Source organism: Heterodontus francisci, chromosome 6 (genome assembly GCF_036365525.1).
Source record: "Heterodontus francisci isolate sHetFra1 chromosome 6, sHetFra1.hap1, whole genome shotgun sequence".
Lineage (NCBI taxonomy): Eukaryota > Metazoa > Chordata > Chondrichthyes > Heterodontiformes > Heterodontidae > Heterodontus > Heterodontus francisci.
The window spans coordinates 1,195,473-1,221,444 of record NC_090376.1 but is presented as its reverse complement, the minus strand read 5'-3'; the positions used below and the strand labels follow the sequence as shown (position 1 = coordinate 1,221,444).

The window sequence follows — 25,972 nt, the reverse complement described above, 5'->3', positions numbered from 1 at the left end:
TGCAAATCCTTCAGCCTTATCTTTTGATGTGCTGGGCTCTCCCCTCATTGAGGATGGGGATATTTGTGGATCCACCTCCTCCAGTTCATTGTTTAATTGTCCACCACCATTCATGACTGGATCTGGTAGGACTGCAGAGCTTAGATCTGATCCGTTATTTGTGGGATCGCTTAGCTCTGTCTATCGCATGCTGCTTACACGCAGTTTGGCACGCAGATAGTCCTGTGTTTTAGCTTCACCAGGCTGACACCTTATTTTGAGGTATGCCTGGTGCTGCTCCTGGCCTGCCCCGCTGCACGCTTCATTGAACCAGGGTTGATCCCCCAGCTTGATGGTAATGTTAGAGTGGGGGATATGCCGGGCCATGAGGTTACAGATTGTGGTTGAGTACAATTCTGCTGCTGCTGATGGCCCACAGCGCCTCATGGATGCCCAGTTTTGCATTGCTAGATCTGTTCAAAGTTTATTCCATTTAGCACAGTGATAGTACCACACAACACGATGGAGGGTATCCCTCAATGTGAAGGCAGGACTTCGTCTCCACAAGGACTGTGCAGTAGTCACTCCTACCAATACTGTCATGGACTGATGCATCTGCGGCAGGCAGATTGGTGAGGACGAGGTCAAGTATGTTTTTCCCTCGTGTTGATTCCCTCACCACCTGCCGCAGACCCAGTCTAGCAGCTATGTCCTTTAGGACTCGGCCAGCTCGGTCAGTAGTGGTGCCACTCTTGGTGATGGACATTGAAGTCCCCCACCCAGAGTACATTTTGTGCCCTTGCCACCCTCAGTGCTTCCTCCAAGTGGTGTTCAACATGGTGAAGTACTGAGTCATCAGCTGAGGGAGGGCAGTCGGAGGTTACCTTGCCCATGTTTGACATGATGCCATGAGACCTCATGGGGTCCAGAGTCGATGTTGAGGACTCCCAGGGCAACTCCCACCCGACTGTATACCACTGTGCCACCACCTCTGCTGGGACTGTCCTGCCGGTGAGACAGGACATTCCTGGGGATGGTGATGACAGTGTCTGGGACACTGTCTGTAAAGTATGATTCCGTGAGTATGACTATGTCAGGCTGTTGCATGACTAGTCTGTGGGACAGCTCTCCCAACTTGGCACAAGCCCCCAGATGTTAGTAAGGAGGACTTTGCAGGATCGACAGGGCTGGGTTTGCCGTTGTCGTTTCCGGTTTCTAGGTCGATGACAGGTTGTCCGTCTGGTTTCATTCCTTATCGACTTTATAGCTGTTAGATATAACTGAGTGGCTTGCTAGGCCATTTCAGAGGGCATGTCCGAGTCAATCACATTGCTATGGATTTGGAGTCACATGTAGGCCAGATCAGGTAAGGACAGCAGATTTCCTTCCCTAAAGGACATGAGTGAACCAGATGGGTTTTTTCAACATTGTGTGAGGTGACATCACTTTCTCCGGTGACCTTCACTTACAGCCACTTAAGGTCACCTCATAACGTCCCCCACTCTCTCTCTCTCTCTCTCTCTCCCTTACTCTCTTTCTCTTTCCCCCACTCTCTCTCTCTCCACTCTCTCCCCCTCTCTCTTTGTCCTCACTCTCTCTCTCCCTCCTCACTCTCTCTCTCCCTCCTCACTCTCTCTCTCCCTCACTCTTTCCCTCCCCCACTCTTTCTCTCTCCTCCAGTCTCTTCCTCAGACTCTCTCTCCTCCAGTCTCTCTCTCCCCACCCACTCCCCTCCTCTTTGCCACACTCTCTCCCTCTCTCTGTACCCCTCTCTTTCTCACCCCCATCTCTTCCCTTCTCTCCCCCTCCCCCTCTGTTTCTTCCCCTCTCTCTCCTCCCTTTCTTCCCCCTCCCCGTCTCCCCCACTTTTTCTCCACCCTCTCCCCCCTCCCCTCTCTCTCTCACTCTTTCCCTCTCTCTCCCTTTCTCTCTCCCCCTCTCTCTCCCCCACTTTCTCCCCGTCTCTCTCTCTCTCTTCCCTTCTCTCCCCCTCCTCTCCCCTTCTCTTTCTGTTTCTCCCCCCTCTCTCCCCCTGTCTCTTTGTCGCTCCCTCACTCTTTTGCTCCTGTTCCAGGTAATGGAGTTTTACTGTGGTTCCTGTGAGACTGCGATGTGCCGGGACTGCACTGAGGGAGAACATCGGGAGCACAAGACGGTTCCACTCAAAGATGTGGTGGAGCAACACAAAGCCTCGCTGAAGAAGCAGCTCGATGCCATCAAAAACCGGTAAATTATCAGACTCTCTGCCCATGGCTCCCCATTCCCCTCCCCCCTGCTTCCCCCTCGCCTTTCCCCTATCCTTCCCCCCTCCTTTCCCCCCTCCCTCACCCCTCCTTCCCTCCCCACTCCTACCCTCCCTCCCCCCCCCCCGCCTTTCCCCTTTCCTTTCTCCCTCCCTTCCCCCTCCTTTCCCACTCCTTTTCCCCCCTCCTTTCCCCCTCCTTTCCCCCCCTCCTTTCCCCGTCCTTTCCCCCCTCCTTTCCCCGTTCCTTTCTCCCCTCCTTTCCTCCCTCGTTCCCCATCCTTTCTCCTCTCCTTTCCCCTCTTCCCACCTCACTATGCCTTTCCCTCACCTCCCTGATCCCTCCCCCTTGCCTTTGCTATGCTCCCCCTTTGTTCTGCACTTTGCTTCCCATTATTCACTCCCCACTTGCTCCCCCCTTTCATTCTTTCCTTTCACTTCTCCCCTTTGTTCCCTGCTTCATGTCAGCTCCAACCCCCTTGTTCCCCCCTTGCTCACCCTGCTCCACCACTCGTGCCCTTCCCCATTTTTCCCCCCGCTGCACCCTCCTCACTCCTCCCTGCTCCAGCCCCTCACTCCCCCCGCACTCCCCCCCTCACTCCGCCGGTGTGTGCACACCACTTCCTCCAGCCACTCACCCTCCTGTTCTCTGGGTCACAGTTTCCAGGGGCGGGTATTAAGCTGGACATTCAAACCTGTGTTTGCCCCTTTTCCCAGCATTGATCCCTGTCTCGCTGAGGGGTTGAGGATGGCTCTTAGTGAGGACGGTGGATGTGTTGGTGTGGGGGGGGGGGGGGGGTGTTGCCCTGGGACGGGGGGGAGGTGTTGGTGGGATGTGGAAAGGGCAGTCTATGATGAGGAGAGGATGGATTTATAATCATCTTGAAAAGAATGTTCATTAGCGATAGTTAGCACGGTTTTGTGAAGGGTAGGTCGTGCCTCACAAACCTTATTGAGTTTTTCGAGAAGGTGACCTAACAGGTGGATGAGGGTAAAGCCGTGGATGTGGTGTATATGGATTTTAGTAAGGCGTTTGATAAGGTTCCCCACGGTAGGCTATTGCAGAAAATACGGAAGTATGGGATTGAAGGTGATTTAGAGCTTTGGATCAGAAATTGGCTAGCTGAAAGAAGACAGAGGGTGGTGGTTGATGGCAAATGTTCATCCTGGAGTTTAGTTACTAGTGGTGTACCGCAAAGATCTGTTTTGGGGCCACTGCTGTTTGTCATTTTTCTAAATGACCTGGATGAGGGTGTAGAAGGGCGGGTTAGTAAATTTGCGGATGACACGAAGGTCGGTGGAGTTGTGGATAGTGCCGAAGGATGTTGTAGGTTACAGGGGGACATAGATAGGCTGCAGAGCTGGGCTGAGAGATGGCAAATGGAGTTTAATGCGGAAAAGTGTGAGGTGATTCACTTTGGAAGGAGTAACAGCAATGCAGAGTACTGGGCTAATGGGAAGATTCTTGGTAGTGTAGATGAGCAGAGAGATCTTGGTGTCCAGGTACATAAATCCCTGAAAGTTGCCACCCAGGTTAATAGGGCTTTTAAGAAGGCATATGGTGTGTTAGCTTTTATTAGTAGGGGGAATCGAGTTTCGGAGCCACGAGGTCATGCTGCAGCTGTACAAAACTCTGGTGCGGCCGCACCTGGAGTATTGCATGCAGTTCTGGTCACCGCATTATAGGAAGGATGTGGAAGCTTTGGAAAGGGTGCAGAGGAGATTTACTAGGATGTTGCCTGGTATGGAAGGAAGGTCTTACGAGGAAAGGCTGAGGGACTTGAGGTTGTTTTCGTTAGAGAGAAGGAGGAGGAGAGGTGACTTAATAGAGACATATAAGATAATCAGAGGGTTAGATAGGGTGGATAGTGAGAGTCTTTTTCCTCGGATGGTGATGGCAAACACGAGGGGACATAGCTTTAAGTTGAGGGGTGATAGATATAGGACAGATGTCAGAGGTAGTTTCTTTACACAGAGAGTAGTAGGGGCGTGGAACGCCCTGCCTGCAACAGTAGTAGACTCGCCAACTTTAAGGGCATTTAAGTGGTCATTGGATAGACATATGGATGAAAATGGAATAGTGTAGGTCAGATGGTTTCACAGGTCGGCGCAACATCGAGGGCCGAAGGGCCTGTACTGCACTGTAATGTTCTAATGGGCAGGATGGTGAGGAGGCTCTGAGTGAGTGTTCTGGCGATATTTGAATTGACGGAGTGTTTGTGGTGAGGTTTTTAAGGGGTTAACGGTGAAATTTTACCCCTCAGACTGCCACAGCTGAATGCAGCCATTGAGCTCATTCATGAGATCTGTCACCAGCTCACTGAACGCAAGAACAACGCAGTGAGTGAGGTCAGCAGCACGTTTGAGGAACTGCAGCGAGTTCTACTGCAACGTAAATCCTCACTCATCACCAACCTGGAGGGAATCTGTAGCAGTAAACAGAAGGTGAGTGGGGGAGATGGGGGGAATGTTCGGGTGGGGAGAGGGGGAGGGGGGAGGATGGGATGGGCGAGGGGTGGACCAGGGTGAGGGGAGATTAGGTGAGGGGCTGCTCGATGTCTATCTCTATTCTTCCCACCAAATGTTTTACTTTGCACATACATACATTGAAGTTTATTTGCCAATTACTTGCCCCGTCTGCAAGTTTATTAATACCTTCCTGATCTCTCTCTTCTCCTCTGTAGATTAGATTAGAGATACAGCACTGAAACAGGCCCTTTGGCCCACCGAGTCTGTGCCGAACATCAACCACCCATTTATACTAATCCTACACTAATCCCATATTCCTACCAAACATCCCCACCTGTCCCTATATTTCCCTACCACCTACCTATACTAGTGACAATTTATAATGGCCAATTTACCTATCAACCTGCAAGTCTTTTGGCTTGTGGGAGGAAACCGGAGCACCCGGAGAAAACCCACGCAGACACAGGGAGAACTTGCAAACTCCACACAGGCAGTACCCGGAATCGAACCCGGGTCACTGGAGCTGTGAGGCTGCGGTGCTAACCACTGCGCCACTGTGCCGCCCTGTATTCAATACATCCCTCAATTTAGTGTTACCCCCAAATTTTGATATTGTATTTCCAATTCCTGAGTGGAGCTCTTTATTGTAACTCTATAAGGGTTCAATAGGATAGATTTAGAGAAAATGTTTCCAATTTTGAGGGAAACCAGAACTAGGGACCATAAATATCAGATCGTCACTAATAAATCCAATCAGGAATTCAGAGAAATCTCTTTACCCAGAGAGTGGTGAGAATGTGGAACTCGCTCCCACAGGGAGTGGTTGAGGTGAGTAATATAGATACATTTCAGAAAAATATTTATAATATTTCCAAATTTGCTGATGACCCTAGGTGGGATGAAGATACAAGGAGGTGTCAAGGGGATTTGGACAGGCTAAGTAAATGGACAAGAACATGGCAGATGGAATATAATGTGAATAAGTGTGAAGCGATCCACTTTGGTAGAAAAAAACAGAAAGGCAGAATATTTCTTAAATGGTGAGAGGTTGGGAAGTGTTGATGTCCAAAGGGACCTGGGTGTCCTTGTTCATGAGTCACTAAAAGCTAACATGCAGGTGCAGCAAGTAATTAGGAAGGCAAATGTTATATGGTCTTCATCACAAGGGGATTTGAGTACCATTATAACCGAGGTGGGAGGAGTGCACTGTTTATTCTAGTTCCACTTCTCCACAAGTTACAACATATATTTACATTTTTGTTCCCAGTTACCGATTCGGTCAATCAGAGACTCTACTTTTATCCCAGAATAAAACACACCAACCAGGTTTGTTTAATTTATTTTTTATTTTTTTTATTTAGAGATACAGCACTGAAACAGGCCCTTCGGCCCACCGAGTCTGTGCCGACCAACAACCACACATTTATGCTAACCCTACAGTAATCCCATATTCCCTATCACCTCCCTACACTAGGGGCAATTTACAATGGCCAATTTACCTATCACCTGCAAATCTTTGGATGTGGGAGGAAACCGGAGCACCCGGAGAAAACCCACGCAGACACAGGGAGAACTTGATAAACTTAATACTTAATAAACAACAAATTTATCAGTTTATTAAAAAACAAGTCTTAAGCAGTGATTAAGCAAAGCATAAACACACAGATTGAATATAAAAGTTCCCTTTTTACCTTAGTCACAAACACACAAACACATACACGAACAAACACCCACACATAAACACCCACACACACAAACACCCACACACACAAACACCCACACACCCACACACACAAACACCCACACACACAAACACCCACACACCCACACAAACAAACACCCACACACCCACACACATAAACACCCACACACACAAACACCCACACACCCACACACATAAACACCCACACACAAAAACACCCACACACCCACACAAACAAACACCCACACACACAAACACCCACACACCCACACAAACAAACACCCACACACACAAACACCCACACACCCACACAAACAAACACCCACACACACAAACACCCACACACCCACACACCCACACAAACAAACACCCACACAAACAAACCCCCACACACACAAACACCCACACACACAAACACCCACACACCCACACAAACAAACACACACACATAAACACCCACACACAAAAACACCCACACACCCACACAAACAAACACCCACACACACAAACACCCACACACCCACACAAACAAACACCCACACAAACAAACACCCACACACACAAACACCCACACACCCACACAAACAAACACCCACACAAACAAACACCCACACACACAAACACCCACACACCCACACAAACAAACACCCACACAAACAAACACCCACACACACAAACACCCACACACCCACACAAACAAACACCCACACACACAAACACCCACACACCCACACAAACAAACACCCACACACAAAAACACCCACACACCCACACAAACAAACACCCACACAAACAAACACACACACAAACAAACACCCACACACACAAACACCCACACACAAAAACACCCACACACCCACACAAACAAACACCCACACACCCACACAAACAAACACCCACACAAACAAACACCCACACACAAAAACACCCACACACCCACACACAAAAACACCCACACACAAAAACACCCACACACCCACACACATAAACACCCACACACACAAACGCCCACACACCCACACAAACAAACACCCACACAAACAAACACCCACACAAACAAACACCCACACACAAAAACACCCACACACCCACACAAACAAACACCCACACACACAAACACCCACACACCCACACACATAAACACCCACACACACAAACGCCCACACACCCACACAAACAAACACCCACACACACAAACACCCACACACCCACACACACAAACACCCACACACACAAACACCCACACACACAAACACCCACACACCCACACAAACAAACACCCACACACACAAACACCCACACACCCACACACACAAACACCCACACACCCACACAAACAAACACCCACACACACAAACACCCACACACCCACACACACAAACACCCACACACACAAACACCCACACACACAAACACCCACACACACGAACACCCACACACCCACACAAACAAACACCCACACACACAAACACCCACACACCCACACAAACAAACACCCACACACCCACACACACAAACACCCACACACCCACACAAACAAACACCCACACACACAAACACCCACACACCCACACACATAAACACCCACACACACAAACACCCACACACCCACACAAACAAACACCCACACACAAAAACACCCACACACCCACACACATAAACACCCACACAAACAAACACCCACACACACAAACACCCACACACAAAAACACCCACACACCCACACACATAAACACCCACACAAACAAACACCCACACAAACAAACACCCACACACACAAACACCCACACACCCACACACATAAACACCCACACACCCACACAAACAAACACTCACACACACAAACACCCACACACCCACACAAACAAACACTCACACACCCACACACATAAACACCCACACACCCACACAAACAAACACCCACACACACAAACACCCACACACAAAAACACCCACACACCCACACACATAAACACCCACACAAACAAACACCCACACAAACAAACACCCACACACACAAACACCCACACACCCACACACACAAACACCCACACACCCACACAAACAAACACCCACACACACAAACACCCACACACCCACACACATAAACACCCACACACACAAACACCCACACACCCACACAAACAAACACCCACACACAAAAACACCCACACACCCACACACATAAACACCCACACAAACAAACACCCACACACACAAACACCCACACACAAAAACACCCACACACCCACACACATAAACACCCACACAAACAAACACCCACACAAACAAACACCCACACACACAAACACCCACACACCCACACACATAAACACCCACACACCCACACAAACAAACACTCACACACACAAACACCCACACACCCACACAAACAAACACTCACACACACAAACACCCACACACCCACACACATAAACACTCACACACACAAACACCCACACACCCACACAAACAAACACTCACACACACAAACACCCACACAAACAAACACCCACACACATAAACACCCACACAAACAAACACTCACACACACAAACACCCACACACCCACACACATAAACACTCACACACACAAACACCCACACACCCACACAAACAAACACTCACACACACAAACACCCACACAAACAAACACCCACACACATAAACACCCACACAAACAAACACTCACACACACAAACACCCACACACCCACACAAACAAACACCCACACAAACAAACACCCACACAAACAAACACCCACACACCCACACAAACAAACACCCACACAAACAAACACCCACACAAACAAACACCCACACACATAAACACCCACACAAACAAACACCCACACAAACAAACACCCACACACACGAACACCCACACACCCACACAAACAAACACCCACACAAACAAACACCCACACACACAAACACCCACACACACAAACACCCACACACCCACACAAACAAACACCCACAAACACAAACACCCACACACACAAACACCCACACACCCACACAAACAAACACCTACACAAACAAACACCCACAAACACAAACACCCACACACACAAACACCCACACACACAAAAACACATACAAACACGAACACACACACATACGTTAACCGAATAAAGAGATTTATTCTTGAGAGCTCTTGTATAAAAATACCAAAAAAGACTACGTTGGCCAACATATTTGCTAATTCTTGAAGAAAAAAGAGAAGATATGAAAAGATCTCAGAAGTCCTTTTTGGTTTTGGCATCCCAAAAAAGTGTGGACGGCTGTCACTGGGATCCTTCTAGAACAGTTCTCGTCGGGCGATATTGAAGATCAGTTTGGGCAGGCTTTCCCGGGAAAATGCAGTAACAGGGGTTTCAGGCAGTTTCTTACACTCGCTCTTCAGCTTCTCAAGAGACGGAAAACTGACAGGCTTTTCCAAAGAGCTGGAACAGGCTGAGCTGGGTGTTGCTCTCTTGACAAATTTTCTCCAACTGTCTTTTCAAACCATTGTCCATATCCCAACTCACTGTCCAAAGGGAAACCAAAAAAAATGTCACAAGAGACAAGTCTCCTGCCCCCCTATAAATCTTGACCTATCACTTCTCTGCAAACATCCAAGTCAAAAACAACCCCTGCTGGGTAATTATTTGAAGACACGTGCCTTCCAGTAACTGTTTACAATCCAGACCTCTCAGTGTTCCTTGTAAAAAAAAAATCCATGGACTCCTTTTCAGTTTTAAACACAAATCCTCAAAGTTTAACAAAAAAATGGAAGCACTCGGAACACCTCCACCCTTGGAGAAATGAAACACCATTTTTAAATGCATTGCATTACAAAGATTGAAGAAACAAAAAGAAAAAATTTAAAAACACATTTTCACACTCATACTCATTCATGCTTTACCTATAGCTAATGCAGTTCTGCTTTGTACCATTTTTGCACTCAGATAACTCAAAGCAAAGTTATATTCTGGACAAAGCATCTGCAATTACTTTATTTTTGCCCGCAATGTGGATAATCTTTAAGTTATAGGGTTGCAATAGTAAACTCCATCAGAATACACTGGTATTCTGGTTTTTAAATTTTTCCACAATGGTTAAGGGCTATGATCAGTATATACCATTATCTCCCTGAAGTCATGGCGGACATAGACTTCAAAATACTTGAGAGCCAATAATAAACTTAGGGTTTCTTTTTCCACTGTTGAATATCTTTTTTTGGTGTCGATTGGGTCACTAGCATCAACTGCCAGCTTGAAGGGCTTTGTGAAATTTGGGGCAGCCAACACTGGTTCATTAATCAAACTGGCTTTCAGCCTATCAAAAGATGCTTGGCACTCCCCTGACCACACTACCTTGCTTTTCTTTTTCTGTAGCAACTCTGTCAGTGGAGCAGCTATAGTCCTAAAATTTAGTACAAACTTTGGTAGAAACCACACATCCCCAAAAACCTCATGATTTCTGGCTTAGTCCTAGGGAATTCCACCAATGCTTGTACTTTCGCTGGTCTTGGCAACACATGTCCTTACCCTACTTTTTGCCCAAGTTTGGTCACTTTTGGCAGCCTCTATCACGAAAGCAGCCAATTGTAATTTTCTAAACAGAGCTTCTAGTTGGTCCTTCCAAGTGTCACTGTATACCAGCACATCATCAAGATAAACTACACAGTTAGGAACACTGTCTACCAGTTGATTCATTAGTCTCTGAAAGGTTGCTGGGGAATTATTTAGCCCAAATGGCGTCACTTGGTCTTGGAAAAGACCGTCTGGTGTGACAAAGGCCGATATTTCTTTAGCTTGGGGTGTTAAAGGAACTTGCCAGTATCCCTTTAACAAATCTATTTTTGTAAGAAATGTGGCACCGCCCGCTCTGTCAATACAATCTTCCAAACAAGGAATTGGGTAGGAATCTGCCTTTGTTACTGCATTAACTTTTCTGTAGTATATGAGCCAACTGTGTAACAGCCCCGACAAACACATTTTTCTGCAGCACCTGTGGAAGAGCCTGTCACTCTAGAATTGTCCTTTATAGCCACTCCAGGCGCTGCTGCACACACCACTGACCACCTCCAGGCGCTTACCCATTGTCTCTCGAGATAAGGAGGCCAAAGAAGAAGAAGGGCCTATACAGAGTCTAGTTGAACCATCAGGTTTAGGAATTAATACCACTGGGGAACTCCAGCTGCTTTGACTGGGTTCAGTTAGGTGGTTTTCCAACATGTATTGGATTTCTGATTTTACTTGGGCCTATTTCTCTGGACTTAAGCGAAAAGGTAGTGTTTTATAGGAAAGGATTCCCCTACATCCACATCATGTGTGGTTAATGTTGTACATTCTGACTTATCACTACAGACTCTTAAATGCTGTGAATAGCCTTGTTAGGTCCTCTCGTTGTTCTGCATCTAAATATGAAAGCATCGTGTCTAGTCTCCCTAACAATTCAGTATTAGCTAACTAGATAGTAGGAGGTTCAATTTGAGAATTGTCTAGGCTTCTTTCTGCCTCATCCTCACTATCCCTTTCATCCTTCACTGTCCCTACTAGCTGACATACCTGCAGTAGCTTATCCTCCTCCCGGCAGTGATATTGTTTCGACATATTGATATCGCACAGCCAATTCTTTCTCCGGCAATATGGGGTGTCAATCAAATAATTTGCTTTACCAATTCTCTTGATCACTTTCTATGGGCCAGTGAACCATGCTTTCAGTGGGTCACCCTGTCCTTTTCTTTTTAGCCTCCTTGTCTCGAGAGACAATGGGTAAGCGCCTGGAGGTGGTCAGTGGTTTGTGGAGCAGCGCCTGGAGTGGCTATAAAGGCCAATTCTAGAATGACAGACTCTTCCACAGGTGCTGCAGATAAAATTGGTTGTCGGGGCTGTTACACAGTTGGCTCTCTCCTTGCGCTTCTGTCTCTTTTCCTGCTAACTGCTGAGTCTCTCCGACTCGCCTCTCTTTAGCCCCGTCTTTATGGCTGCCCGCCAGCTCTGGCGATCACTGGCAACTGACTCCCACGACTTGTGATCAATGTCACAGGACTTCATGTCGCGTTTGCAAACATCTTTAAAGCGGAGACATGGACGGCCGGTGGGTCTGATATCAGTGGCGAGCTCGCTGTACAATGTGTCTTTGGGGATCCTGCCATCTTCCATGCAGCTCACATGGCCAAGCCATCTCAAGTGCCGCTGACTCAGTAGGGTGTATATGCTGGGGATGTTGGCCGCCTCGAGGACTTCTGCGTTGGAGATACGGTCCTGCCACCTGATGCCAAGGATTCTCTGCAGGCAGCGAAGATGGAATGCGTTGAGACGTCGCTCTTAGCTAACATACGTTGTCCAGGCCTCACTGCTGTAGAGCAAGGTACTGAGGACACAGGCTTGAAACACTCGGACTTTTGTGTTCACCCTGTAAAGGCAGTAATATTAACAATTCATCCCCTGGTTGAAATGTTCGGGTCCTAACATGCTTGTCTGTCCATTTTTTCATAGTGGTTTGGGAAGTTTTCAGGTGTTCCTGAGCCACTTTGCAGGCTCTCGTGAGCTGTTCCTGGAACACAGATACTACATAATCTGACACAGAAGATTCATCCCTCTGTTCTAAAACTTTCTTTGATTAGTTTTAGAGGACGTCTTATCTCATGTCCATAAACTAATTCAAAACAACGAAAACCGGTAGATTCATTAGGTGAATCCCTAGTGGCAAACAAAAGAAATTCTAGCCCTTTACTCCAATCTTGAGGATATTCATGACAGTATGTCCTGATCATCATTTTGAGGGTCTGATGGTACCTTTCTAAAGCTCCCTTGTCTGTGGGTGGTATGCTGAAGACTTTAACTGAGTTATACCCAAACTACCCATGACTTGCTGAAAAATCTTAGATATAAAATTGGAATCTTGATCCGACTGAATCTCAATCAGTGATCCATATCTAGGGAAGAATTGAGTTAACTTCTCTACCACTACCTTAACAGAAATTGTTCTCAAGGGAATGGCCTCTGGGAACTGAGTAGCCACATCCGTGATAGTGAGTATATACTGGTGTCCTGCTTTTGTTTTAGAAACATAGAAAATAGAAGCAGGAGTAGGCCATTTGGCCCTTTGAGCCTGCTCCGCCATTCAATACGATCATGGCTGATCATCCAAACTCAGTACCCTGTTCCCGCTTGCTCCCCGCATCCCTTGATCCCTTTAGCCCTAAGAACTATATCTAACTCTTTCTTGAATATATTTAATGATTTGGCCTCAACTGCTTTCTGTGGTAGAGAATTCCACAGGTTCACCACTCTCTGGGTGAAGAAATCTCTCCTCATCTCAGTCCTAAATGGCTTACCCCTTATCCTTAGACTGTGACCCCTGGCCCTGGACTCCCCCGCCATCAGGAACATCTTTCTTGTATCTAGTCCTGTTAGAATTTTGTAGCTTTCAATGAGATCCCTGTCATTCTTCTAAACTCTAGCGAACACAAGCCCAATCTCTCTTCATACATCAGTTCTGCCATCCCAGGAATCAGTCTGGTGAACCTTCACTGCACTCCCTCCATAGCAAGAACATCCTTCCTCAGAGAAGGAGACCAAAACTGCACACAATACTCCAGATGTGGTCTCACCAAGGCCTTGTATAATTGCAGCAAGACATCCTTGCTCCTGTACTCGAATCCTCTCGCTATGAAGGCCAACATACCATTTGCCTTCTTAACTGCCTGCTGCACCTGCATGCTTACTTTCAGCGACTGGTGCACAAGGACACTCAGGTCTTGCTGCACCTCCCCCTTTCCCAATCTATCACCATTCACATAATAATCTGCCTTTCTGTTTTTGCCACCAAAGTGGATAACCTCACATTTATCCACATTATACTGCATCTGCCATGTATTTGCCCACTCACTCAACCTGTCCAAATCACACTGGAGCTTCTCTGCATCCTCCTCACAGCTCACACTCCCACCCAGCATTGTGTCATCTGCAAACCTGGATATATTACATTTAATTTCCTCATCTATATCATTAATATATATTGTGAATAGGTGGGGTCCTAGTACTGATCCCTGCGGTACCCCGCTAGTCACTGCCTGCCACTCGGAAAAAGACCCGTTTATTCCTACTCTTTGTTTCCTGTCTGCCAACCAGTTCTCTATCCATGTCAGTACGTTACCCCCAATCCCATGTGCTTTAATTTTACACATTAATCTCTTATGTGGGACCTTATTGAAAGCCTTCTGAAAGTCCAAATACACCACATCCACTGGTTCTCCCTTATCAATTCTACTGGTGGATAAACTCGGATTGTTTTCACTGGAACGACGGAGGTGGAGGGGTGACATGATAGAGGTTTACAAAGTTATAAGCGGCATGGACAGAGTGGATAGTCAGAAGCTTTTTTCCAGGGTGGAAGAGTCAGTTACTAGGGGACATAGGTTTAAGGTGAGAGGGGCAAAGTTTAGAGGGGATGTGCGAGGCATGTTCTTTACACAGAGGGTGGTGAGTGCCTGGAACTTGGGGAGGTGGTGGAAGCAGGTACCATAGAGACGTTTAAGAGGCATCTTGACAAATACATGAATAGGATGGGAATAGAGGGATACGGACCCCGGAAGTGCAGAAGGTTTTAGTTTAGGCAGGCATCAAGATCGGCGCAGGCTTGGAGTGCCGAATGGCCTGTTCCTGTGCTGTACTGTTCTATGTTCTTTGTTCTTTGTTCTAGTTACATCCTGAAAAAATTCCAGTAGATTTGTCAAGCATGATTTCCCTTTCGTAAATCCATGTTGACTTTGTCCGATAATGTCATTGTTTTCCAAGTGCTCTGCTATTACATCTTTTATAATGGACTCTAGCATTTTCCCCACTACTGATGTCAGGCTAACCAGTCTATAATTCCCTGTTTTCTCTCTATCGTCTTTTTTAAATAGTGGGGTTACATTAGCTGCCCTCCAATCCGTTGGAACTGTTCCAGAGTCGATAGAATTTTGAAAAATGACCACCAATGCATCTACTATTTCTAGGGCCACTTCCTTAAGTACTCTGGGATGTAGATTATCAGGCCCTGGGGATTTATCGGCCTTCAATCCCATCAATTTCCCCAACACCATTTCTCTACTAATACTGATTTTATACAGTTCCTCCTTCTGACTAGACCCTGTGTTCCCCAATATTTCTGGTATGCTATTTGTGTCCTCCTTTGTGAAGACAGAACCAAAGTATGTATTTACTTGGCCTGCCATTTCTTTGTTCTGCATTATAAATTCCCCGTTTCTGACTGTAAGGGACCCACATTTGTCTTCACTAATCTTTTTCTCTTCACAAATCTATAGAAGCTTTTACAGTCAGTTTTTATGTTCTCTGCAAGCTTACTCTCATACTCTATTTTGCCCTTCTTAATGAATCCCTTTGTCCTCCTTTGCTGAATTCTAAACTGCTCCCAATCCTCAGGTTCCGAAGAAGGGTCACTGACCCGAAACGTTAACTCTGCTTCTCTTTCCACAGATGCTGCCAGACCCGCTGAGTGAATCCAGCATTTCTTGTTTTTGCCTCAGGTTTACTGCTTGTTCTGGCCATTTTATATTTCTCCTCCTTGGATCTAATACTATCCCTTATTTATTTTGTAAGCCATGGTTGAGCCACCCTTCCTGTTTTATTTTTGCGCCTGACAGGAATGAACAATTGTTGTAATTTATCCATGCGCTCTGTAAATGGTAGCCATTGCCTATCCACTGTCAACCCTTTAAGTAACGTTCCCCAAACTATCATAGCCAACTCGCACTTCATACCTTCATAGTTTCTTTTATTTAGGAGGGGAAAGATCCAGTTGTTGTGGTCCACGTAGGTACCAACAATATAGGTAGAATGAGGATAGAGGTTCTGCTGAGGGAATTTGAGCAGTTAGGGGCTAAATTAAAAAGCAGAACCAAAAAGGTAATAATCTCTGGATTACTACCTGAGCCACGAGCAAATTGGCAAAGGGTCAATAAGATTAAAGAGGTAAATGTGTGGCTCAATGATTGGTGTGGGAGAAATGGGTTCAAATTCATGGGACATTGGCACCAGTACTGGGGAAGGAGGGAACTGTTCTGATGGTACGGGCTCCACCTGAATCATGCTGGGACCAGAGTCCTGGCGAATTGTATAACTAGGGCTGTAGATAGGGCTTTAAACTAAATAGTGGGGGGGAGGGTTCAGTACATGGAAAATTAGGAAGTTAAAGGAGAAGGTAGGAGTGCAGGTTAGTGGTGAGGCTGATTGTGACCAGAAAATAAAAGGTAGGGACAGAATGTGTGAACGTCATATTGCACCAAGGAATCGTACAAGAGTAGGGAAATTTAATAATAGAACAAACTTAAAGGCTTTGTATCTGCGCTGGAGTTCAGAAGAGTAAGGGGGGATCTGATAGAAAACTATAAAATTCTAACAGGACTTGACAGGGTAGATGCAGGAAGGATGTTCCCAATGGTGGGGGAGTCCAGAACCAGGGGTCATAGTCTGAGGATGTGGGGTAAACCTTTCAGGACTGAGATGAGGAGAAATTTCTTCACCCAGAGAACAAAGAACAAAGAACAAAGAAAATTACAGCACAGGAACAGGCCCTTCGGCCCTCCAAGCCTGCACCGATCCAGATCCTCTATCTAAACCTATCGCCTATTTTCTAAGGGTCTGTATCTCTTTGCTTCCTGCCCATTCATGTATCTGTCTAGATACATCTTAAAAGACGCTATTGTGCCTGCGTCTACCACCTCCGCTGGCAACGCGTTCCAGGCACCCAGAACTTTCCACGCATATCCCCCCTAAACTTTTCCCCTCTCACTTTGAACTTGTGACCCCTCGTAATTGAATCCCCCACTCTGGGAAAAAGCTTCTTGCTATCCACCCTGTCTATACCTCTCATGATTTTGTACACCTCAATCAGGTCCCCCCTCAACCTCCGTCTTTCTAATGAAAATAATCCTAATCTACTCAACCTCTCTTCATAGCTAGCGCCCTCCATACCAGGCAACATCCTGGTGAACCTCCTCTGCACCCTCTCCAAAGCATCCACATCCTTTTGGTAATGTGGCGACCAGAACTGCACGCAGTATTCCAAATGTGGCCGAACCAAAGTCCTATACAACTGTAACATGACCTGCCAACTCTTGTACTCAATACCCCGTCCGATGAAGGTAAGTATGCCGTATGCCTTCTTGACCACTCTATTGACCTGCGCTGCCACCTTCAGGGAACAATGGACCTGAACACCCAAATCTCTCTGGACATCAATTTTCCCCAGGACTTTTCCATTTATTGTATAGTTCACTCTTGAATTGGATCTTCCAAAATGCATCACCTCGCATTTGCCCTGATTGAACTCCATCTGCCATTTCTCTGCCCAACTCTCCAGTCTATCTATATTCTGCTGTATTCTCTGACAGTCCCCTTCACGATCTGCTACTCCACCAATCTTAGTGTCGTCTGCAAACTTGCTAATCAGACCACCTATACTTTCCTCCAAATCATTAATGTATATCACAAACAACAGTGGTCCCAGCACGGATCCCTGTGGAACACCACTGGTCACACCTCTCCATTTTGAGAAACTCCCTTCCACTGCTACTCTCTGTCTCCTGTTGCCCAGCCAGTTCTTTATCCATCTAGCTGGTACACCCTGGACCCCATGCGACTTCACTTTCTCCATCAACCTACCATGGGGAACCTTATCAAACGCCTTACTGAAGTCCATGTATATGACATCTACAGCCCTTCCCTCATCAATCAACTTTGTCACTTCCTCAAAGAATTCTATTAAGTTGGTAAGACATGACCTTCCCTGCACAAAACCATGTTGCCTATCACTGATAAGCCCATTTTCTTCCAAATGGGAATAGATCCTATCCCTCAGTATCTTCTCCAGCAGCTTCCCTACCACTGACGTCAGGCTCACCGGTCGATAATTACCTGGATTATCCCTGCTACCCTTCTTAAACAAGGGGACAACATTAGCAATTCTCCAGTCCTCCGGGACCTCACCCGTGTTTAAGGATGCTGCAAAGATATCTGTTAAGGCCCCAGCTATTTCCTCTCTCGCTTCCCTCAGCAACCTGGGTTAGATCCCATCCGGACCTGGGGACTTGTCCACCTTAATACCTTTTAGAATACCCAACACTTCCTCCCTCCTTATGCCGACTTGACCTAAAGTAATCAAACATCGATCCCGAACCTCAACATCCGTCATGTCCCTCTCCTCGGTGAATACCGATGCAAAGTACTCGTTTAGAATCTCACCCATTTTCTCTGACCCAACGCATAATTTTCCTCCTTTGTCCTTTCGTGGGCCAATCCTTTCTCTAGTTACCCTCTTGCTCCTTATATATGAATAAAAGGTTTTGGGATTTTTCTTAACCCTGTTTGCTAAAGATATTTCATGACCCCTCTTAGCCCTCTTAATTCCTCGTTTCAGATTGGTCCTACATTCCCGATATTCTTCCAAAGCTTCGTCTTTCTTCAGCCGCCTAGACCTTATGTATGCTTCCTTTTTCCTCTTAGCTAGTTTCACAATTTCACCTGTCATCCATGGTTCCCTAATCTTGCCATTTCTATCCCTCATTTTCACAGGAACATGTCTCTCCTGCACGCTAATCAACCTCTCTTTAAAAGCCTCCCACATTTCAAATGTGGATTTACCTTCAAACAGCTGCTCCCAATCTACATTCCCCAGCTCCTGCCGAATTTTGGTATAGTTGGCCTTCCCCCAATTTAGCACTCTTCCTTTAGGACCACTCTCGTCTTTGTCCATGAGTATTCTAAAACTTACAGAATTGTGATCACTATTCCCAAAGTAGTCCCCTACTGAAACTTCAACCACCTGGCCGGGCTCATTCCCCAACACCAGGTCCAGTATGGCCCCTTCCCGAGTTGGACTATTTGCATAGTGCTCCAGAAAACCCTCCTGGATGCTCCTTACAAATTCTGCTCCATCTAGACCTCTAACACTAAGTGAATCCCAGTCAATGTTGGGAAAATTAAAATCTCCTATCACCACCACCCTGTCGCTCCTACATCTTTCCATAATCTGTTTACATATTTGTACCTCTATCTCACGCTCGCTGTTGGGAGGCCTGTAGTACAGCCCCAACATTGTTACCGCACCCTTCCTATTTCTGAGTTCTGCCCATATTGCCTCACAGCTCGAGTCCTCCATAGTGCCCTCCTTCAGCACAGCTGTGATATCCTCTTTGACCAGTAATGCAACTCCTCCACCCCTTTTACCTCCCTCTCTATCCCGCCTGAAGCATCGATATCCTGGGATATTTAGTTGCCAATTGTGCCCTTCCCTCAACCAAGTCTCAGTAATAGCAATAACATCATACTCCCAGGTACTAATCCAGGCCCTAAGTTCATCTGCCTTACCTACTACACTTCTTGCATTAAAACAAATGCACCTCAGACCACCAGTCCCTTTGCGTTCATCATCTGCTGCCTGCCTACTCTTTCCTTTAGTCACGCTGACTTCATTATCTAGTTCCTTACAGTCTTTAGTTACTACCTCCTTACTGTCCACTGACCTCCTCATTTGGTTCCCATCCCCCTGCCACATTAGTTTAAACCCTCCCCAACAGCGTTAGCAAAAGCACCCCCAAGGACATTGGTTCCAGTCCGGCCCAGGTGTAGACCGTCCAATTTGTAATAGTCCCACCTCCCCCAGAACCGGTCCCAATGTCCCGAAAATCTGCACCCCTCCCTCCTGCACCATCTCTCAAGCCACGCATTCATCCTGACTATTCTTTCATTTCTACTCTGACTAGCACGTGGCACTGGTAGCAATCCTGAGAATACTACTTCTGAGGTCCTACTTTTTAACTTGGCTCCTAACTCCCTAAATTCTGCTTGTAGGACCTCATCCCGCTTTTTACCTATATCATTGGTGCCTATGTGCACAACAACAACTGGCTGTTCACCCTCTCCCTTCAGAATGTTCTGCAGCCGATCTGAGACATCCCTGACCCGTGCACCTGGGAGGCAACATACCATTCGGGAGTCTCGTTTTCGACCACAGAACCGCCTATCTACTCCCCTTACAATTGAATCCCCTATGACTGTAGCCCTTCCACTCTTTTTCCCGCCCTTCTGAACAGCAGAGCCAGCCACGGTGCCATGAACCTGGCTACTGCTGCCTTCCCCTGGTGAGCCATCTCCCTCAACAGTATCCAAATCGGTATACCTGTTGTGGAGGGAGATGACCACAGGGAACACCTGCGCTGCCTTCCTGCTCTTTCTCTGCCTTTTGGTCACCCATTCCCTTTCTCCCTCAGCAATCCTAATCTGCGGTGTGACCAATTCGCTAAACGTGCTATCCACGACCTCCTCAGCATCGCGGATGCTCCAAAGTGAGTCCATCCGCAGCTCCAGAGCCGTCATGCGGTCTAACAAGAGCTGCAGCTGGACACACTTCCAGCACGTGAAGGAGTCAGGGACATCAGCCGTGTCGCTGAGCTCCCACATTGAGCAAGAGGAGCATAACACGGGTGGTGAGCCTGTGGAATTCACTACCACAGAAAGCAGTTGAGGCCAAAACATTGTATGTTTTCAAGAAGGAGTTAGATATAGCTCTTGGGTCTAAAGAGATCAAAGGATATGGGGGGAAAGCAGGAACAGGTTACTGAGTTGGATGATCAGCCATGATCATAATGAATGGCGGAGCAGGCTCGAAGGACCAAATGGCCTATTCCTGCTCCTATTTTCTATGTTTCTATGTTTCCATTCACGAAAACCTTAGCATTCTGTGCACTCTCTGGTGGAAATGTTTTACCTTTCCCCAGCAAAAGAGTTTGGGTGGCTCCTGTTTCCCATGAATAAGGACAGGTTTACCTGCCTCACTTGAGGGATAAGGAATTACTTTTCCTTTTTACAGGAATTCCCTATAACTCTCAGGTATCTTTTTCACATCCCCTACACTCTCAGTGGTTTTTGTATTTTGCCTTACAGCTGCAGTCAGAACTACAGCCTGATCTGTCGTACTCTTGGTCAGGGTCCCTTTCTCTGCATTGGCCTTGTGTACCCCAATATGTCCCAGGGCTTTACGCCATAACTTACAGCATTCTGCATAAAGGTGTACCAACTTGTGACAATGGTAAAACCTCAGCTTGCTGAAAAAGGGATTAGAATAGTTCAGTGCTTGATGGCCGGCACAGACACAGTGGGCTGAAGGGCCTGTTTCTGTGCTGTATAACTCTATGACTCTGTAACTTTATGACTCACTTCCACCCTCAGCATCTTCTTTTCTGGCCTTAGGAGGTGATCCTGGTGCATTCCCAGCTGTCCCTTCTTGTCCCTGGCTGCTTGCCTTCCTTTCACTCTCCCACATTCTAACCTTCTCAGGTTTGTGGGGGTGATGGACAAAGGGTTTGGGCTTATAAACAAGCTCATAATCATCAGCAATTACCACTGCCTGTCTGGCTGTTGAAACCTATTGGTTCTCTACATGGGCTCTTACTAACAGATGGAGTGAGCTTTTACGTTCTTCCAGGAGAATTAGTTTCCTAAGGTTCTCATATGTGGCCTCTACCTATAGTGCCCGTATCCAATGATAAGAGTTAATTTGTTTTACCCTCTCAAATTCTGTAGCATTCTGCCCAGTCTCTGGAGGTTCCGAAATTTCTGCCTGTATGCTTTAGGGACTAACTCATTCGCAGAATGCCTTTTTTGCCATCTCATTATTTGCAGAAGCCTCCTCAGAAAGCATGGAATAAATTTCATGAGCTCTGCCCATCAACCTGCTTTGCATAAGCAGTGTCCAGCTTTCCTTTGGCCACTTCATCTGTTTGGCTATTTTTTTCAAAAGAAATGAAAAATGCCTCCATGTCCCTTTCCTCAAACTACGGGAGGGCTTGCACAAATTTAAACAGCTCTCCACTATGTCCTGAGCTGGAGCCAGATCTTTCCCCACCAGAACTTTCCTTGAAGTCAAGGCCGCCCTGTTGTCTTAGTTCCAGCTTTTTAAATTTGAATTCCCTTCTTTTTGCCCTTTCCTCTCTTTCAGGTTCAAGTTTCTTCATTGCCAATTCTCTTTCCTGCTCAAGCTGCTTTATCTGTAACTGAATTTTAGCTAGTTCAACTGCACTACCCTCTGGTTTGCAGCCGCCTTCTTCCAATTTCAGATGGTGTACTATTACTGCAATTATGTCTGCTTTCTTAGCTCCTTGTTTTAATTCTAACACCAACAGTTCTGCCAAATCCTTTAGTCTAGCCTTGGTTAAGTTTCTCATCACTCAGGGATGCATCCTCCTTCCCCAGAAAGGCCACAGCAACTGATAGAGACATTCCAGTACAGTAAACTTTAATCTACTGCACAAGAAATCTGTTTGTTTTTATTTCCTCTTTTCAATTATTATTACCCCATGTACAATTGCACGTCATCGGCGTTGGGTTATCCTGCAAAGAGGCCCCCAATTATATGTTACAACCGAGGTGGGAGGAATGCGCTGTTTTTTCTAGTACCTCTTCTCCACGGGTCACAACATATATTTAATTTTTTTCCCACTTAACGATACGGTCAATCATAGATTCTATTTTTATCCCAGAATGAAACACACTAACCAGGTTTCTTTAATGAACAACAAAATTATCAGTTTATTATGAAACAGGTCTTAACCAATAATGAAGCAAAGCATAAACACACAGATCAAATATAAAATTTCCCTTTTTACCTTAGCCCCACACACACCAACACACACACATATGCACCAGTTAACCGAAAAAATAGAGATTTACTCTTGAGAGCTCTCGTATAAAAACACAAAAAAAGACTACGTTAGCCAAAATACTTGCTAATTCTTGAAGAAAAAAGAGAAGATATGAAAAGATGTCAGAAGTCCTTTTTGGTTTTGGCGTCCCAAATATGTATGGACAGCTGTTACTGGGATCCTTCTAGAACAGTTCTCGTCAGGCGATATTGAAGATCAGTTTGGGCAGGCTTTCCAGGGAAAATGCAGTAACAAGGGTTTCAGGCAGTTTCTTACACTTACTTTTCAGCTTCTCAAGAGATGGGAACAGACTGAGCTGGGTTTTGCACTCTTGGCAAATTTTCTCCAAATGTCTTTTCAAACCATTGTCCATATCCCAACTCACTGTCCAAAGCAAAACCAAAAACAATGTCAGGAGTTCTGCCTCCTGACCCCTATAAATCTTGACCTGCTACTTCTCGGCAAACATCTTTCCCCAAGTCAAAAACAACCCCAGTAACAGTTTACAATCCAGACCTCTCAGTGACCCTTGTAAAAACAAAATCCATGGACTCCTTCTCAGTTTTAAACACAAATCCTCAAAATTTAACAAAAAAAAATGGAAGCTGTTGTAACAATACAGGAGTAAAGATGTCTTGCTGCAATTGTATAGAACTTCGGTGAGACCGGACCGAGAGTATTGTGTACAGTTTTGGCCTCCTTATCTAAGGAAGGATATACTTACCATAGAGGGAGTGCAACGGAGGTTCACCAGACTGATTCCTGGGATGGGGGGATTGTCTTATGAGGAGAGATTGAGGAACTTGGCCTGTATTCTCTAGAGTTTCGAAGAATGAGAGGTGATCTCATTGAAACTTACAAAATTCTTACAGGACGTGACAGAGTGGATGTGGATAGGATGTTTCCTCTGGCTGGTGAGTCTAGAACCAGGAGACATAGTTTCAGAATAAGGGGCAGGCCATTTAAAACTGAGATGAGGAGGAATTTCTTCACTCAGAGGGTGGTGAATCTGTGGAATTCTCTACCCCAGAGGGCTGTGGAAGCCCAGTCATTCAGCATGTTAAAAACAGAAATCAATAGATATCTGGAGACAAATGACATCAAGGGATAGGGAGATAATGCGGGAAAGTGGCATTGAGGCAGATGATCAGCCATGAGCTAATTGAATGGCGGTGCTGGCTTGATGGGCTGAATGGCCTATGTTCCTTTGAAGCTGGATAAATACATGAGGGAGAAAGGAATAGAAGAATGGGTGGAAGGGGGCTCGTATGGAGCAGGAATAGCAGCACAGAGCAGTGGGACTGAATGGATTGTTTCTGTGCTGTAAATTTGATGTAATTCCCTCCCTCTCTCTCATCCCTTTCAGTCTGTCTCTCTCACTCTCTCTGTCTCTGTCACTCTGCCTCACGCTCTTTGTTGCTCTCTTTCTGCCTCTTGCGCTCTGTCTTGCTTTGCTTCCCACACTCTTTGTCCCCTGTCTTGTTCTCTGCCTTGCTTGCTCTCTTGCTCTCTCTCCCCTATGTTGTTCTGACTCTCCCACTCTTTGGTGAATTAAACAGTGGTGTGGAAAGAAGGGGATTTGATTCATGGGGCACTGGCACCAGTACTGGGGAAAGAAGGAGCTGTTCTGTTGGTACAGCCTTCACCTGAACCATGCTGGAATCAATGTCCCAGTGAATCAGATAACTAGGGCTGTGGATAGGGCTTGAAACTAAAAGGGGTAAGGGAGGAGTCAGGTGAAGGGAGATTGAGGGATCTAAAGAGAAAAGTTGAGACAATAGAGAAGTGTAGTGATTTGGATAAAGACGAGGAGAGTGGGACATGAAGGGACAGAGAGTTTAACGGTAATATTGCAGCATAAAATAAGATCCATGCAAAGAATAGAAGTAAAAAAATGCTCTTTATCTGACTGCACAAAGCATCTGCAATAAGATAAATGAACTAGTGGCACAAATAGAGATAAATAGTTTAGATCTAATCGCCATTGCTGCGACATGGTTACAAGTTGACCAAGGTTCGGAAATAAATATTCCAGGGTACACAATATCTCAAAAAGACGAGCAGAATGGTAAAGGAGGAGGGGTAGGACCGAGAATAAAGGATGACTTAAGGACATTAGTGAGAAAGAATCGTGGCTCAGAAGATTAGGAAGTACAATTAGTATGGGTGGAGATTAGGGTCAGAAGACAATGGTGGGAGTAGTTTATGGGTCCCCTAACAGTAGTTATACCGTTAGGCAGAGCATTAAGCAAGAAATAACTGGAGCTTGTAAAAAAGGCAATGTAATAATTGTGGGGGACTTTGATCTTCATATAGACTGGACCAATCAAATTGGCAAAGGCAGTCTAGAAGATGAGTTTGTAGAATGTATTTGCAACAGTTTCCTGGAACAATACATTGTGAAATCAACGAGGGATAAAGCTATTTTTGAGCCAGTCCGACAAAAGAAGGGGCAGTACTGGACCTAATCCTAGGGAATGAAGCTGAACAATGGTAGAAGTGTCAGTGGGGGAGCATTTCGGGGCTAGTGACCATAACTTTGAAAGATTTAAGGTAGTTATGGAAAAGGATAAAGATGGACCGGAAATAAAGGAACTGAACTGGGGGAAGGCCAATTTCAATATGATAAAACAGGATCTGGCCAAAGTGGACTGGGAGCAGCTACTTGTAGGAAAGTCGACATCAGACCAGTGGGAGTCATTCAAAAAGGAAATAGCGAGAGTTCCGAGCCAACATGTTCCCATAAAGGTGAAGGGTAGGAATAACAAGTCCAGGGAATCCTGGATGTCAAGGGATATAGAGAATTGGATAAGGAAAAAAAGGAGGCTTATGGCAGATTCAGGGGGCTAAAAACAGCGGAGGCCCTAGAGGAGTATAGA

At 46.1% G+C, this 25,972-nt stretch overlaps 1 protein-coding gene across 5 annotated transcripts in view; it reads left to right on the top strand.

Moving 5' to 3' along the window:
- Nucleotides 1-25,972, top strand: part of LOC137370901 (tripartite motif-containing protein 2-like) — a 134,573-nt gene that overhangs the window by 55,176 nt on the left and 53,425 nt on the right. For all 5 annotated transcript variants that reach the window (XM_068032756.1, XM_068032754.1, XM_068032753.1 and 2 more), the window contains 2 exons: nt 2,054-2,205; nt 4,486-4,666. In XM_068032756.1, coding sequence (XP_067888857.1) covers nt 2,054-2,205; nt 4,486-4,666 — 333 coding nt within the window. The remainder of the gene's footprint in view (nt 1-2,053; nt 2,206-4,485; nt 4,667-25,972) is intronic.